General features: G+C 39.0%; 1 protein-coding gene across 1 annotated transcript in view; it reads left to right on the plus strand.

The window, feature by feature from the left end:
* The window catches only part of loxl2b (lysyl oxidase-like 2b), a 49,316-nt gene that overhangs the window by 13,144 nt on the left and 18,117 nt on the right, over nucleotides 1-18,055 (plus strand). The window contains exons 4-6 of the mRNA XM_063490319.1: nucleotides 7,110-7,321; nucleotides 11,547-11,763; nucleotides 17,187-17,370. Of these exons, the coding sequence (XP_063346389.1) occupies nucleotides 7,110-7,321; nucleotides 11,547-11,763; nucleotides 17,187-17,370 (613 nt within the window). The remainder of the gene's footprint in view (nucleotides 1-7,109; nucleotides 7,322-11,546; nucleotides 11,764-17,186; nucleotides 17,371-18,055) is intronic.

Raw genomic sequence — 18,055 nt, forward strand, 5'->3', positions numbered from 1 at the left:
CATCAGTGCAAAATATTTTCATCTGGTTCCCATAATTTTCTGAGGCATAAACATGTTGGTGTATACTCTTACCAGTCTTGGCTGTGCTTCTACATTAGTCTAATGAGAATTAGATTGATGTAACTTTATTTAGGCCCTAACTGTGATCTGTGACCTACCATATATTTCCAAGGAAAACAGAAAATCTGCTTATTTACTGGTGCAAATACTCCAGTATTTGTATTAGTATTTGTGCATGCGTGTGTGTGTGTGCGCGCGCACACACACGCATGCACAAACACATCCTCCAACCACACACACCCATATTTTGCTCCATTGCGGTTTATTTCACACCTCAAACATTTAGTAAACAATTAAGCAAATACAAGTAATCTGCAATAAATTACAGGCAGTAAGAAAATAAACAACTAACTCTTTTACGCTACGTCCACACCTACACGGGTATTTTTGAAAACGCAGCTGTTTCGTCCACACGTAAACGGCGTTTCGAATCACCGAAAACGGAGATTTTTTAAAACTCCTTTTTTGCGTTTACGTGTGGACGAGGAATACAGAGTTCGTCACGCAACGTCAAAGGTATGTGCCTTTTTTCACGTCACGCAGTGCGCCACGTTATTGTTTACATGAGATGAATTGCAGAATGGCAGATAGTCAGATTAACAGTATTTTGTCTCTGTCTTCAGGTTTTACACGCTTACATATACACACGCAGTTACTGTCCCTCTATTTAGAAAGGCAGAGGCGTCAGGGTGTAATTATTTTACTTGTAGTTGTTTTTTTCCTGTGTAATAATATTCAACATTGCTATCAATACACTTTTAAAAAAATGCCTCTCTGTGCAAAATGGGTTTAAAACATAAACAGCTGTAGGACACTGTTTGTCCATGATTTAGACAGGGGGAACAAATTGTGGCAGGATCAGCCTGATATCATTTGTATCCCACTGTAACTTTACTGTATAAAGAGCTAAAATCTCCAAAATGTCAGGAGTAGTTAGTCATTACAACAAGTGTTTGTGAACTAAAAATCAAGAATGTGGGATACTGTTTGTCCGTGATTTCAAGAGCCCAGCACGTGCTCCCGACGAAGGGAAAACCAATTCTGCAGGGGAGACCTACGGCACTTGTGCAGGTGAAACCAAAGGGAAGATATGCTTCACCATATTTTCTAGTCTTTGGCTTAGAATGAAGTTGGTTTGGAAACATATTCAGCTATGCTTCATCTCCTGTTTGTGTGGGCGCCCCGTGCTAGCAGTGTCCAAGTGTTGTTTTGTTTTGTTTCCCTTTTCATACCAGCCCCCCCCCCCCTGCAATGGGGGCGGGCCCCACACTTTGGGAAGGTCTGAACTAAGGTGTCCTTGAGAGTTAAAAGCAATTCAGATTGCCAATAAAGTGATCAGTTAAGCTGTTCTCTCAGGTGTCAAATTCAGTGGTAGCATCCAGAAATCCAGAAACCATGGAAACGTACGAGGTTCCATGGAATTTGAAGTTAGGAGCTAGCTAGGTCGCTGTGTCCCCAAGTGCAGTCGCAAAAACCATCAAGTGCTACGGCGAAACTGGCTCACATGAGGAACGCCCCAGGAAAGGAAGACCAAGAGTCACCTCTGCTGCTGAGGATAAATTGCTAAGTTGCTGACCCCTGCGCTAGCGTAATATTAGGCATTAGGTAATGTATTTTACAGAGTTGAATGTGAGGGGTAATTGTAAGAATAAATTTGCATTCACCAACTCAACTGATTCAAAATGTAAAATTTCAGCATTTTTGTTTTTGACAGAATCGCTTTAATGTGATGCCAGTGCTTTATTATAAGACTCAAAATTTCCACCAAACCCTTGTTGCCTGTATCATTCCTTTGCTATTTCACATGAAAGCTGCTAGGGGAATAGCAAATGGTAAGAAAAATGACTTCCTTCTTAAGATTACAAGCCCAGAGTATAGCAACATTATTAGCATTTTTAGTCAAGAAATGTTATAGTAATAAATACAAAAAAATGCAGTGGAAAACCTCAAAGTAGCCTCTGTGAATCATGTTTCCTGTACAGCTTATCCAACTAATGACAGTTCCATCTGTGTGCTTTTTCTCTTGCACAAGCAAAACGTCATGAAAGGTCTTTTTCCCCTGAGAGGAACAAAACAAGACACACATGTTAAAAATCTCGTCTTTTGTTCATAGTGATCTTTCTCTGTGTCTTGTCTGGCTAAAAGTTTAGTTTAGCCTCTATTTACTCGCTCATATGAATCCCAATTTGTTTTTTTGCATAACCACAAACCAGTCATGTACTGTGTATCCACTACACCCAGACAAGGTCACCATCGCCACATTTCCAGTCATTATCTTGTTTCATGATTTCAGGCTTTATGCAGTTTTATGTCCTCTGAAGCTGAGACATCAGTGCCTCGGACCGGAGTGATTAATGTGGTTATCTTTAGGAGTAAATGGAGTATAGGAAGACCAGTGATTTGTAGCTTTCACTCTGGCGGCATCTGCCCTTCCTTGGAGGCAAGTACTAATTGAGGAAACCCTCCTTTATCATTATTTGATGTCTAGGTTATTCTTGGCCATGTATAAGAGGAGTCTGTTGAGTTAAGCAACATGCTCTCCTTCCTGCCAGACTGAACTCCCTCCCCTTAGCTCGAACTGTCACGTAGCACAAGAATGTTGGTTTGGTTTATGGGATAGTAAGATGTTTATTTAATCTCTAAAGAAAAAAGAAGAGATGATTTTTGACAGTCTTTCACTGCCTGCGGGGTTTCAGGGCACTGTGCGCATTCTGCTTAGACGATCAGGGGATCCTTGAATGCATACAAATCAATCATTCTTCACAGATCTGTTGAAGTTACAAACGATGGTGGAAAGCAATTAAATTGGTCATGGAAACTTTGGAAGTTTGTTCAGGTGCAGTCGCAAATGTAAACAGTATGGTGTTCCATTTGAACCAAAATAATTTCCACATCTTCACCTTCTATGAATGTTGCTTGTCTCTGTCAGCACAACTGTCCACGAGGATATACTGTGAAGCAAGTTCAGCATAGCCAGGCTCTCTTTGTATTATCCCAATCGGAAATAATGTGTATCAAGACATTTGACTTTCTCTATCATGCTTTTAGCTTCAGTCTCTAGTAAAATAAATGTATTAACCTAATATAGTTTAATTCAGATTCATTTTATAGTACCAAATCACAAGGTCCTTTGTTTTGTATTTGTTTTGATTTTCATTTTCATGATGCTGGCAGCATTCACTTTTGCAGATTTCAGTAAAATCTTTACTGTGCAGAATGGTTTGTTTTCTGTTTTACAAAGCAAAAAAAATGCAGGCTGTACTCATTCAGTCATTCATAAGCTACTTATTTGCTTGTTAACGCACAAGAGAAGCAAAAGCCAACACTTGTGTTTAAACACCAGAAATGCTGCAGTGACCAGCAATCATAAACAAAGGATGCAGACAACAGTGCCTCTCAGAGAGATCAGCAGTTGGTGTGGGAGATCTGTTTGTCAGAGTTTTGTCGCAGCTAAATTTTATCCCATGATCAGTCAGTGTGTATGTAAGTATATATCTGGCACAATGGAACCTCATAAATATGTTCTGTTATATCTCATCAGGGACAAAAACAAAGATATTTCAAAATACATTTTTGTGATACTGTGTCTTCTAGTATAATTGGTTATCTAGCATTGCATTAGCAGACATATCCATGGCATCATCTACTTCCTATTTATTTTACTCATGTATTAGTTTGAGCTATACAGTTTAAAGGTTGTTAAACAACAAGAGAAGGAATTTTTGTTCCCTGTTTATCCTTAAGTCACCTCTCTAGCCTTGGCACTGTTTTATCAAGGCACAGCTGTTGCCTGGGAGGAAGTTCTGCCTTTGAAATAAATAAATGTGGGGGACTAATGTTTCTATGTTGACTGACTTTGACATGACAGATAAATCTACTTCAATTTTGGCCATTGGTGAGATGTGGAATAGGAAAAAGGTATCAGACATAAATATTTTGCTGCTGAAATAAAATAGTGAAGATTATAATTTTATATGGTCATCCCTAAGGTAATAAATTGAAATCCTCATCTAAAATGAACAACTTATTTATTTCCATGATAGAACTTTTTGTTCTATCAGTCCAAATGTAGAACAATGGACTGAGATAAGATATAAGGAAGGGTTCCTGTCTCATAAACAAAAGCTATAGTGTGGAATATTTGAAGTATAATTAAAAAATGAAATAAAGATCTGTGTGTGCAAAGCTATGTTTGGGAACATTAACATTAGCCCACAGATTTAGTGCCACAAATCTATGAGAGGTTTGGTACTTTATCCTACATCCTGACTACATCCTTATTCTATGTAAGATTTTTCAACCATCTCCCAAGACACAACCTAGTTGTGTACCAGAGTATAGTCAGAGTATATACACCTCTGATTTGGTAGTTTGAGGGACCAATATTCACTCTATTTTCCTGATAAAAATATCTCCTTAGCAACTAGAAACACTATGTTTGCCAGCTAATTGCTAACTCTGCCTGTTGGCCATTTGGTGAAAAGCAAGTAGAGTATAGTAATAATGGAAACAGCAGCCTTTCCCTGTAGGGAACAGAAATAATGGCAGTGAAGGTAAAAGTAGGCTGTAAAATGAAAACTGAAAGCTTCTAAAAAGCCCAGTAGCTGCAGAGATGGAGCTACTTTTTAAAACATACAGTCCAAAAAAAAAAAAAAAAAAGATTCACAATTTTGGATAACAAGCATATTTCCAAATGTTAAAGATGCGTACATATCCCCCAACATACGTACACACATTCAAGCATACATTCTTTCCTATGGTCATTGATACATTCGTGCACGCGATCCAAGCATGGCACGATCCAAACCCAAAGTTAAAGCACACATTTAATTTCCATTTGACATTACTCTGCAATTCAAGTACTTTTCACCAAATGAAAACAAGAAGCTTGCTTTCTCTCATGCACCTGACAAGACTGGCCTTCTTTAGTCTCAGAAACTACGCTCCTCTAAAGCAGCACTGCTTTTGGACTGGGTCATAGCCTTTAAAACGATCTCATATCAACAGTTGCATGTGCATGACTATGCTGCCCTCTATTTATGCATGACAGAAAAAGCCTCATTAAATAAAATACTTAAGGAAACCAACATTAAATGACATAAGATGTTTTGTCTAAGCTAGTGTGGTACTGCCCGAGTCCTGAACTAAACTGCTAGGGCCTGTGGCTGATGATCATGTAGACATGAGGCATCTGGAAAGAAGTAGCAGTTTGTTAATTGCTTCCTACTGCATGTGTACAGTACGGTGTTTGTGGATTTAACTGGGACAGACTAAAACACGTTGCACATTTTGCCATAGAAACCCTTTGATGCCTTTGGCTTCTAAAGCCAGAAAAACCTGTAAGAAGGCAGTCGGCCACGGTGTTTAGGCTTAATAAGATAATTCACTGTAAAAATGTTTGTGCAGTCTGGGGAAGATTTACAACCAGTGCAGACAGAGTACTGCTGAGCAGCTGTACAGGGGGTAAGAGTCTTTGATTATGCGTAATGTAACACAGGAATAGCTATTTCAAGACAGATGTGGTATATAGCTTGGGTTACACTATTGAAGTCTTTTTTGGCAAAAAGAAAAAGTTGTTTTTTTTTCTGTGCAATGACATTTTTCTGACTATTCTAACCTTGTAGTAACACTCACCAACCTTGTGGTCCTCTATATGATACATCTGGCTTCTCTCTCATTTCCTGTCAAGTTGCCACAGCAGATGGATCATGTGGCGCATGGATGAAGCGTATTTGGCACAGATTTTACAATGGAAGCCCTTCGTGATAAAGGCTTTCCATTTTTGGGGTCTTGGGACCAGTACTAGGAGTAAACTAGCTTGTGAACCCATAGGCTGCGTTTGTGTCACTTTCCAGTCTCAAACCTTGGTGTCCACTAGACAGGGTAATTTCCATTGACCAAAATTATTAAGAACCAGCATTTAAGGAACTGTGAAAAATAAGAGCAGAAGTTAGCATCTGAAATCTGTTTGGTATCTCAGTTCCTCAGTTGCCTGTGATACTGTAATCTGCAAATAAGTGTAATCGTTCACAAGTATTGTTTATGATCTAGTGTTTGAAGTATCCCCAACTGGTCACGTCAGATGGCTGCCTCTTCTTGGGCCTGGTTTTGCTAGACTTCTGCTTCTTCCTGTTAAAAACACGTTTTTCCTTCCCACAGATGGTTGTCTGATTGTTGGGGTTTTCTCTCTATTATTGTAAGGGTCTTTAACTTACAACAAAATGAAACTTGAGGCAACTGTTGTGGTGATTTGGTGCTTTTTAAATAAATTGAATTGACTGTGTTGCATATCTCATTCTGGTTGCTGATATATTGAAAAGGTCTTCTTCCAGTATTATCAGGTTTCTGAATATTCATTGCGAATGTATAACATTATGACTTTGATGGCAAAATAAAGACCCAGCTTTACATTGCTGGCGCTTAACTGAGCTATGTAAAGACAGGCAAACAGATCATCAGTTAGCAGTGAGCTTTAGCTAACCTATCAACCTGCGGCTAACTTTATTTGTATTCAGCAAGCTGTATGCTCACTGCAGTGTCTTCATTTTCATTCCGAAAGAGAGACTGCACTCTCACGGGAAATCGTTACCATGTGATTTGATTACATAGCAAATTCTATTTGGTTGCAAACCCCCCTACTAACAGGAAGCTAAATGAACGAATTAGCTTACACAGTGTATAGGCTATCATTATATATTGCTGAGATCTGGAGGTTAGTTTTTGGACAGAGATGTGTCTCTGTGGGTCTATGCATGGTGGTTTAGTCAGTAATGTAAGCTTTTGCTGGGAGTGCTGATAATTTCATGAAAGAAAAGTTACAATACATTTGGGAAAAAGCTTTCGAATGTGTGTTTACTGTGGCTGTTGCATCTTTCCACTTCAAAAATCAACAACATATATTACATGCCCACAAGGCCCAAACTTTAGCATAAAGAAAAGTGCAAGTTGCTGTTTAAAAAGCAAGATTGTTTTTGCTTTTTTGTGCTTTTATTTATTTATTTTTTGTTTGTTTGCTTTTTAAATGTTGTTTCTCAATATATTGTCTACAGAATCTTGACATTCATGTAGAGGATGTGCAGATTCGAGCCATTCTGTCATCCTACCGTAAGCGGATCCCTGTGATGGAAGGCTACGTGGAGGTCAAAGATGGTGGCAAATGGAAGCAGATCTGTAACAAAGACTGGACCCAGTTTAACAGCAGAGTGATCTGTGGCATGTTTGGCTTCCCCGGGGAGAGGAAGTACAATCCCAGAGTCTACAAGTGAGTATGTGTGGTCCTGGGTGGTTCAAAGAGCAGAGCAGAGTTTAAACTTTAAATGAGTAAAGGGCACTTATATAGAAATTCAGGATATTAAAAGGTATGTCAGAATAATGTGGCTACTGTTTCAATGCTGTGACTCAGTGGGTGTTTTGTTGGGTACAGAAAAAAAATGCATCTGCAGGAGACTGGATGACAGATGGCAAATCCTAATTTTTTTTCCTCTTTTTTTTCTGTGCCACAAATTGGTAATTACATGTTTAGCAAACTCCCCTCGGTGCCTCACATGGATGAAAAATATATATAATTACATATATATAGATTTGGTAGATTTCTCAACCAGCACGTGCAGATCACTGCTGCAAAATTCATCTAAGTCTCAAACTGTAGCGTACAGCAACGTGGAAGGGGGGCTGAAAAAATTCAAATGAATACATCATCATTACAGTGTTTGACCAAATCCAACATGAGTGACTAACCTCAATCACTTCATTACTCTGGCAGCTCAGTACACTGACTGGGTTAGAGTTCTGTGGAGGCTTGATAAATTTCAGGTTCTTACTGAAATCTTTGTGGATTGTGTATCTTTATCTTCTTCTTTCTGCTGCTCCTCTTACGGGTCAACACAACAGATCATCTGCCTTCATGTCACTCTATCCTTAGCATCCTGCTCTGTCACACCATCCTCTGTATGTCGTCCCTCACTACATCCATGGATTTTCTGTGTGACTCCCTTTTTTCTCCTGCCTGACATCTCCATATTCAACATCCTTGGTCCAATACATTAAATATACCTCCTCTGCTAATGTACCATCTCAGCCTTTTCTCTTTAACTTTGTCTCCAAACTTTTTGACCTGAGCTATCCCTCTGGTGGTCCTGGTGCTCTCAAAGAAAATCTTAGCATCTCCAGCTCGAACTCCTGTCTTACTGCTGTCCTTCTGTCACAAATCAACCCTGACACCCATCTCCACCCACTCCACCCTGCCTGCAATGTCTTCTTCACCTCTCTTGTACTCTGCTGGTTGCTTTGGATGGTTGACCCCAGGTATTTTAACTCATCTGCCATCACTACCTTTGCTCCTTGCAGCTTTATTGTGCATCTCTATCACAACACCTAAAATTTTCCAGTAATTATCAAGAAAGAAAGCAAAACGCCCAAAGACAAACCCAGGAAATGATTTGCAGTTCATTCAGCATTGTGTTTTAACTACATATACTCCAAATACAAAAAGCACAGATGCAACAATTGAGTCAGCTGGTTTATTATCAGCCATGGCACATACAAATAATCTGGCCCATACTTTTTAGTAATTTTGATCAAACTAATAATATATATGATAATAAAGAAAATCATATATATTATTTTCCTGGGTTCTCATTTGCATGAAATAGAGATAAAGAAAACTTGCCAGTTATCTGGCTGTTCAGATTATATATATCTGCTCTCCTCTCTCTAACCTTCCTCAATCCACACACCACCCCCTACAGTCAGCCTATGTAGTAGTCAGCCTATACTACTATGTGACTGGCTAGCTTTTGGAAACCTTGAAAGGCTACAAACACAAACAGAGGCTGGATGTCAACTGCTTGTGCACTTCCATCATCCAAACTATACCAATGGTCAGTCCAACAACCCACTTAACAACCCTAACCCATCCTTAACAGCAAAGGCTAAAATGTGGACAGCTGCTTCTGGGAACTCTCTGCTCTGCTCCGAACTCATTAGCAATGTTAAAATTCACACATGTGAACTGCAGCATTGTTAATGAGTTCAGAACAGGCTGAGATCTTGTGAAATCTCTCTATAACACCTTCCTTAAAAACTGTATATAGTAAACGAAATTCAAAAAAGCACGACATGTCCCTGTTATATAGTTTGTTTTCACACCTATAATAGATTTATCAAAGCTTAATGTTCAGTATTGCAGTTTAGGCAGACTACCAGAAAATGTGCCAGGACCAAGCATTGTAAACAATGGAATAATCTTTAATCCTCTAATGTGTGTCCCATTACATTCCTGACATTACAGGCCTTTTACAGCAAAACTCGTGCCTGACTCCTGTATTGTCAGTATAGGTGCATTACATAAAGGTTTTGCAGTGTGTGAGGAACTGCTGAGAAATCTAAATCTTGCTTACATTAGGCCAAATGGCCACAAGTTAATCATGGTGTACCATAAAACTTCAGGCACTCAAGTTAACCTTAAATTTACTGTCTGGCTGGGTTGGAAGTCTCCCCTCTGCTTTAGGTAACCAAAGCAGAGTGCAGCAGCTTCCTAACTTTCCATCTACGTGTCAGCCTGCTTTGGCCACAGTGTACTTTCACAGGCTGACATTATAAAATAAATGTGACAGTTTCATAATCCTGAATTTGTCTTTATGACTCTAGATTGGCTTGAGATTTTCACAATAGCGTCTTCATGAAATGTAAAAAGTGAAGTTATAAAGTTATAAAACAGTACATATTCAGTGTTTTGACCTGGAATATTATTGAGTTAAAATAGTACAAAGTACTAAAATAGTAAATAGTACATTGTTGGTTTCTGGTTATTGTGACTTAGCAGAACAGCTTGGCATTAGTATTATAAATCAAAAGATGATGAAATGCACACCTTATTAAAAAGCTATAAGGGGAGTACCCCCACTAGGAACTTGAGACAGCAGTTAAAACTGACTTGAGGCTATAGCGTTGTTGCACACAAAAATGATTGAGTAACTGCTAGATCTGTAAGCTAACTAATATTCTAAATTATTTGACAATGAACATGGAAATTGAAAGAACAAAGGGCTGCATGCGTAATCTCTTGAAAAGTTCCTAGACATTAGATCTTACAATGTCTTGATGCATGTTCAATCATCCAAGTAAGTAAATTCCAGAAAGTTGATTCTTGATGGTGCGTTTTCAGTGGTAGAAATGTTTAGTCACTCATCCTGTTGACTTCTTCATAGAGTGAATAAATGAATGAATAAATGATAAAAATAATCAACTTTCTGCGACGTACTTACCTGGATGATTCATCAAGACATTGTAAGAACTAATGTCTAGAAACCTTTCTCTTGACTGTTTAGTATGTCTAAAGATGACACTAAAGAAGATTGTTTAGTCTTCGGGGTTGTCACCAATGACAACTTAGGTCTCTCATGGTTAATATTAGGGCCGTAGATAAGAACATTTTAAACATTTATCCTAATCTTAAGAGAGAGAAAAGGATGAAATGAATCAATAGTCTGACTTTGTGCGCTAGTTTCGCTCATGTTCAGTGTCCACTTTGCATATAGATGGTGACTTTATAAAACTGTTTTGCAACACAGAAGTCTGCTATTTGCACAAGCTGAGTTATTAATCATTGTAATTAAATCACGAGACATAAAAAAAACATTTGTTTATTCACTGCAAACATAATAATTAATTTGGGGTTGAAAAGTTGTAGTGAAGGATGACATTAACCTTAAAGTTAATTAAGTCTTGAAAATCATAACTTGACAATGACCCTTTTTAATGAGATTTTATGAAAGTAAACTTTCACAGCTTTAGGACCACTACTTTATTAAATCGTTAGTCCTTTAAGGCAGCACTGATATTCATCGCATATGTGTTCAAATTGCTTTCGAGGCAAAGCTCATCTTTGGGCTGCTCCTTTGGACTTTCCTTCTCGCCAGCAGCAAATGAAAACTAAACGCTGTCTGTCCTGTTGTAATCTGGTCTTTCACATAGGCTGCATAGACTATATTTAACCTGATTCAGCTGCTGCTGCTGCTGCTGAGAGAGAAGCTACAAGAAATGTCAGTAAACACCTCAACCATCTCAGATTAGTGACTAGCTAGCAAACTGTGCTGTCTCCATTCCTGTTTGCTTTGTACACCTCAGACTTTCAACTTTACAACTTCAGGTCATACCACCTACAGAAATTTTCTTGACGATTCTTCAGTGGTTGGATGTATACGTGGTGGGCAGTCATGGCCTTGCACCTGGCAGTAGTATGTAGATATGTCATGTTTTAATAAGCAGATAGTGACACGAACATGTACAGTGGAACTTCAGTGAACTGTGGAGATGGCTGTTAATTCTTTGTGACTGTAACACCTCCCTTATCACAGATTGTTATTGCACCTGTTGTTTATATAAAAATCTTGAGTAGTGCAGCTCAATGCTCTCAAATAAGACAGAAGTAGTCACATTGTGTTATACCTAGTTGAAAATCCTTCTCATCTCCTTTATCTGTGCAGGATGTTTGCTCGCAGGAGAAAGCCCACATACTGGGACTACTCTGTCAACTGCACTGGCAATGAAGCACACTTGTCCAGCTGTAAACTGGGCCAGGCTGTACTGGAGAAGTCCAATGGGACCTGCCCTAGAGGATTGCCTGTGGTGGTGAGCTGCGTGCCTGGTAAAGACTTTGCCCCAACACTCATGACGGGATTTAGGAAGGCCTTCCGACAAGAGGTAAAAAAAAAAAACCCACATTGTGTCAGTACAACAAGCGATGTAACGATAAGTGGGTGCTGCGTGAATGGTGTGAACAAACTGAAATGGTAAACAAAGCTGACATAGGAAATAGCTGCTCGAGTTCAGCTCGGTTCACTGGCTCTGATATAGAGGGTGAATGCATGAAATGTTTTGGTTCGATGTTAAGCAAGGATGGCTCCATGTCGCTTGGTGAACTGCAGCTGGAGCTGCTTTGGAAATGCCTTTGTCAAAATTAGTTACTGTCATCTCAGAGTTTAAAAAATGGCCCAGTCTTGTAAAACTCTCAGGGCAGGGAAAGAACAGCAGCACCAGTGTCAACTATTATTCTTTCTTTAAGTATAAGACCCAGAATTAGTAAGGCTGTATCTTTGGGGTAGTTTTCAAACTTTTTAAAAATTTTATTCTCTAAGAAATTCAGGAAGATAAGGATATGACTCAAACAAGCCCTCCAAAAAATCACTGTGTAGTAGCATAAGTGAGTGCTCAGGCTGACTTCATGAATTCTAAATGTAATTCACAAAGGCTGATTACTGTTTCCTGAAGGCGTGATTCATTCTCTGCTCAGATGTAAGAATCTAAAATGGAAAATGTAATCTTTTTCTTTCTGATGCTTTGACTACAAATCTTTTGTCTTGCAGCAGGGGCAGCTGAGCAGATGCACTCTTTACTCACAGGGTTAGAGCTACCCTGTGGGGTTCTGTCGAAAACACGCAAAAATTAGATTTATATTTACTGCTATTTGACAACATTCATAGAAGCAGATACAGTCAAAATGTGTTTCCATCCTCATAAATGTTTTTTTTTTTTTAACCTTAATGTTCATTCCTACTGCATCACTGCCATCTGTAGTAAAAGTCTGTAGAAGCTCCAAACTCCTCTGCTTGCAGATAAGATTATATTTGAAAATATCTCAAATCTGCCACAGTTAGTTGGAGATTTCGGCCACAACATTTCAGCTACGAGCTGTTGTTAGAGAGGATTTCACCTCACACATCTGTCCACCAGGTCTGCCTTAGATTATGTTTTAGACATAATACTGCTGACTTTAACTTCACGGCCTCACGACAGTGTTAATTTTGATGTTCACTATAGCCGTTTGCTGTTCTTTTCTTTTTGTCTCTGTCAGCAGGATTACGGAAAGTCGAATTTCATGTAAGTTAGTGAATAGGTGTATCATGGGAAATCACCAACGCATCCCATTTTTATGATGAAGACATAGGGCACTTGCTTAAAAATAACAAAAGCTTTGGGGTAGGGCTGGGCCATACCATACCGTAATGTTGGGCAACGATAAGAAAATGAAATATCGCGATAGAATATGGGTAAAACGCGCATGACTTTGTTTTCATACGCACATGGCGGAGAATGAGAAGGACGAAAGCGGATCGTTGAGTGAAATGGATGAATCAGAATTGGTTTGTGAAAATGCTGCAACTTCAGTGGTGTGGAACTGGTTTAGCTTTCGTCCGTCAGATACACAACAAAGCACTATTTTTGGTAGCGCGTGCTAGCGGGCCATCGTTATTACCGTGTTTTTTGGAAAATACGGCACACTTAAAATCAATCCTTTGATTTTTCTGAAAATCGACAGTGCCCCTTATAATCCCGTGTGCCTTATGTATGAATTCTGGTTGTGTTTACTGACCTCGAAACGATTTTATGTGGTACACGGCGCTCAAAAATCTGTCAAATGTTTTAGTACGACTTTGCTAAGCTACGAAGCCGCACCGCTTGATGGATTGTCGGAGCATTACGCCTATCGTAGGCAGGAGCCTCGTGGATTGATACGTACTGTGCTTCAACATAATATTACCGTATTGTGTGTGTATAACCTCTTTTTAAGTTTTGTGGATATTATACATGGTTATGCTGAGGATATGTCGGCCAGTTTCCACTGGAAATGCCTTTTGGTTAAACTGTCAGCAAGGAATTTGCATTTGCACTGTTAAATTTTTATATAACTTTAATGCACATAAAAAACAGCTGCTTGTTTAAGTGTAAATACATTGATGTTTTTTTTTTTTTTGCACTAATAAAGTTGTGGAGTTGTAAAGTATTTTGTCTAGTGTCAATTATATTGTCAGTTATATCGTTATCGCAAATTTTCAAATGTATATCGTGATAAATATTTTTGGTCATATCGCCCTGCTCTACTGTGGGGTAGGAAGCCCTCTGCCATTGCTGGTTCTTGACTTGCAGAATAGTTTTGGTTTATTGTGCCATCATCACTTACTAAAACAGTTACTCTTGCATTCAAACCATCATTTTACAGTTGTTGGTGTTTCGGGTCAGTGTATGAGTTTTTCAGCTGTGTCCTCAGTACTAGTGATTCATACACACACAGGAAAGTGCAGGAAAGCCCTTCTATGTGGCTATATGATTCTTCCACATTTGAAGTGACATATAAAAGTGACATATAAAAAAAAATACAAAATCTAAACTTGCAGTGGTTTTTTAGCTAACGTTATAGTGAAAGATTTACCGTTTGGGGTTATAAGTACCCCCAGTAACAACTCTGTTAGGGGCACATGAGCCAAAAACATATTCTGAGAGTATGGACTCAGTGTTAGAGTTTAGGGCAAGAGGGGAGGTCTGAGAATACTAATTCTACCCCAAGGGAAAGGCAAATATGAGTTTTTTGGGGAAAAATGTAAATGGTTTTTGATGTGTGTTGAGTTAAAATGAGTGTGTTCCCTGATTGCCAAGCCTTGGGAGAACAATTTAATTAAAACACAAATTTGAGATTCTGATTGCCTAGACAGAATTCGGACTAGGGTTAGGTTTGTGGTCCTCTGATGATCCAACCATCCGACATCTTTGGGATAAATAGGAATTCCAGCTGGAAGTGAAACAGCTCAATGCATCGCCCAGTGATGGTGCAGTAACAGTCTAAGTGGGAGAAAAGCCCCGCAGGTTCAGCGCTTTGTGGAAAACCTGAGTCCAGAAGAGCGGAGGCTGCTTTAAATATTCAGTTAGGTCAGGGTGTAAACTTGGGCATTTACACTTTCGACCATGTGTAGAAAATCAATGCATTTAAATTAGGAAATAATCCACAGCAAGACTGTTTCGACCATGTGGCTTTCAGTTTGTTCATACTCCACAGTAGCTTTTCATTTTGAACACTTGAATCCCTGCCAGCTCTGCAGAGGTCGTTCTTGTCCTCACTCTGACATCCTGACCTCAACAGTGGGTAAAGAAGCCCATTTTCTCACTCGCACCCTCTTAAGATGTCAGGGGTCATGAATTCTTCTTAGCTTAGTTTGACAGTAAGCCAAGAAGAATTTATCTCTGCGTGGCTTCATTCATGGTCTAATGTGAGGTCGGAGCTTGCAGGCAGCCTGTCACGTTCCACAGCTGAGTGCCTGGATGGGAGTGGTGTCCCTGACATCATGTCCCAAATCGTCCAACACACTCTGCAGATCTGACTCAAAAGAATTATATCCTTAAACCCAAGTTTAAAAATTTGAAAAACAAAACAAAAATAAACAAAAGCACTCCACAAGCGCAAACCTCCACCAAGGCAGCTCATTTTCTATGTACTATTTACGTTTAAGAGAATAGTTTTGTATTTTCTATATATTTATTTTGTTTTCTTTGTTCCTTTTAAACTTATTTTAAGTTTTTAGTGCAGGAAACCCATTTTAATATAACTGTCATACTTTTGAAGGTAATCATTTTATTATTATTTTTCATTTATGTGGCTATGAAATATAAAAATTTTACATTAATTTACATGCTTAGTAATACAAAAGATGCAATCAATCACAAATTTCATTGAAATTGTTATGTACTTAGAGATCTATAGCTACCAGCATGTTAGACTTTCTGGTAAGAGAAAGTTAATGTTATTGTATTCTACTGTCTAAAATAAAAACAAAATAAACCAAATTTTGAAAAAAATTCTCAAGAGAAGCATGAGAAAGGGGGAAAAAAAAAAAAAAACACCTCGGACATTATTTGAACGCACAACTTCATGCATTCAGGGTTACCAGTTATCCAACTGAGCTTACTGATGTCACATTATAAACTATAACTAACACATAGCAAAGTTTATGATGCTGACTTTGCTGAAGAGATGCTTTAGGTCCACCATGCAGCAAATTAAATAGAATTTAGAAATTCAATATAGTAAACAGTTAAAAATTTTTGATCTATATTTCACTTTGTAAGAAACAGTTTGACACAACCTCTGTTCTAGGTGGAAACAATATCCACATTCCTCTGGCTATGATTTGGTTTTTTGCATTGTACCACCACAGGTTTTGACACGAGAGATGACATCAGGGTCTCGGTCTCATCTTGGAACTCCAACACATTCTAAACATTCTCACTGCAGGTTGAGAGTTCGTGACCCTAGAGGATGGGACAGCATTTTGAAGTATTTGACATGGCCGTTCAATCCTTACCAATGGCTTTATGCACAGTGGCAAGCACTATTATGTTGCTGATGAAAAGGAAGTCACTTTCATTGGGTGAACATCGCTGGCATGAAGGGGAATATCTCTTCATTACCAATATGTTGGAAGTTGTTTTGAGTCAAACATACACATGAAGGCCTGTGTCTAGAAAACTTATATTTACCCAAGCAGCTTGTCTCCTTCCAAAAATATCTGTAACATACCTGTCTACTTTAATGGTGTAAATGATATTGAACAAATTGGACGACTTTCTGTTTTTTTACCCCAAGCATTAGAAGTTGGGCTGGTGTTAGCATCGCATTTTGACCAGATGGCTGCTATGTGACTTCCTGCGTTGTGACACTCATTAAAATTTACTGTCCTAAGCCACCAAAGCCCTTCTGTCGGTTTTGACGATGTGGTGTCCAACAGCCTGCCACCATCATGGTCACAGTTTGTGTGTCCTTGTACCACTGCTGATACTTGCTGGTCAGGAGTGTCTCTAAGGTTTTATACCTGCCCGTGTCCTACATTCACATACGCCATGAGGGTTAGAGTAAACCGTTGCCTCACTTACCCTGATCCTGACATTTATCTATGTGTCACATTTTTAGAATAATGATTGTTTTATGGTTCCAATGTTAATGTTAATAGTGCTGAGGAAATCTGAGTGAAAACTTATTCCAGAGCCCACACATAAAGATGTCTGGGTTTTCTCCTTGTGAATACAAAGCTCAGTAAACCAGATTTCCAAACCGTGCTTTACTTGTAAAATTAAACACTTTCAGTTTATGCAAACAGTTAATGGGAGAATTGCATTAATAGCTTGTTCTATAAACATAAAACCACCCAGTCTGCTGCCTCTGCTCTCTCATCACAGAGAAGGAAAAGTTCAGCTTTTAGGGTTTTGAAAGTACTAGAATAACTCAAATATGTGATTTTTCTTTTTTGGATAGTTCAGTTTTTACAGTGACCTCTTTTTGCGGTGTTTGTCGTCTTCAGCAACCATTGGTTCGTCTCCGTGGTGGGGCCATAGTAGGCGAGGGGCGAGTGGAGGTGTTGAAAAATGGAGAGTGGGGCACCATATGTGATGACAAGTGGAACCTGCTGTCTGCCACAGTGGTGTGTCGAGAGCTGGGCTTTGGTACAGCAAAGGAGGCTCTGTCTGGAGGTCGCCTTGGACAAGGTATACCGGTTTTATATCATTTCTTTTTATTAAAAACATACTGGCAGATTTTTTTCATGCCTGCTCATTGATTGGGACTTCACAGGAGTGAAAGTTCTGAGAAAAGGAAACAAATGCATAAAATTAGACCAGCCTAAGCTAGAGCGGCACTCTCTCCTTAGCTTTGTAATGCAACCAATGAGGGAAGCAGAAGGACATGAAATGTGAGCTGCACGAACCAAGGAAAAAAAAACAAAAAGATGGGCTGATTACAAAGTAGACCTGAAAATAACCCATGACACCGAGCTCCAAATGACTTTACTCCTGGAACAAATGTCTGTGTATATTTCCTACATGGCACAGGATGGAAGGGCTTGACTGTGGAGCAAAACCACATATCCCTAACATTTCAGAGAAGTAATTCTAGCCTTTAAACTTTTCTGCTTATATCACCCTTTTGCAGCCAGAGGAACATGAACTCATAGACAAGGTTATAAAATTTGCCCTTAGTTTGCATGTTTTCATGTCACAGTGGCATTTTGTCAGCTGTTTGGTGGTAATGGAAGAAACTAACCCCAACACTAAAAAATGTAGTGCAATTACAACTGTACATGTTTATGTTGGGGATTCATCTCTTAAACAGGTCCACTAAATGTTGGCCCATTGCTCACTGTAGCTCCATTTATGTGCTTCACCAACACAATGA

This window comes from Pelmatolapia mariae, linkage group LG12 (genome assembly GCF_036321145.2).
Source record: "Pelmatolapia mariae isolate MD_Pm_ZW linkage group LG12, Pm_UMD_F_2, whole genome shotgun sequence".
Lineage (NCBI taxonomy): Eukaryota > Metazoa > Chordata > Actinopteri > Cichliformes > Cichlidae > Pelmatolapia > Pelmatolapia mariae.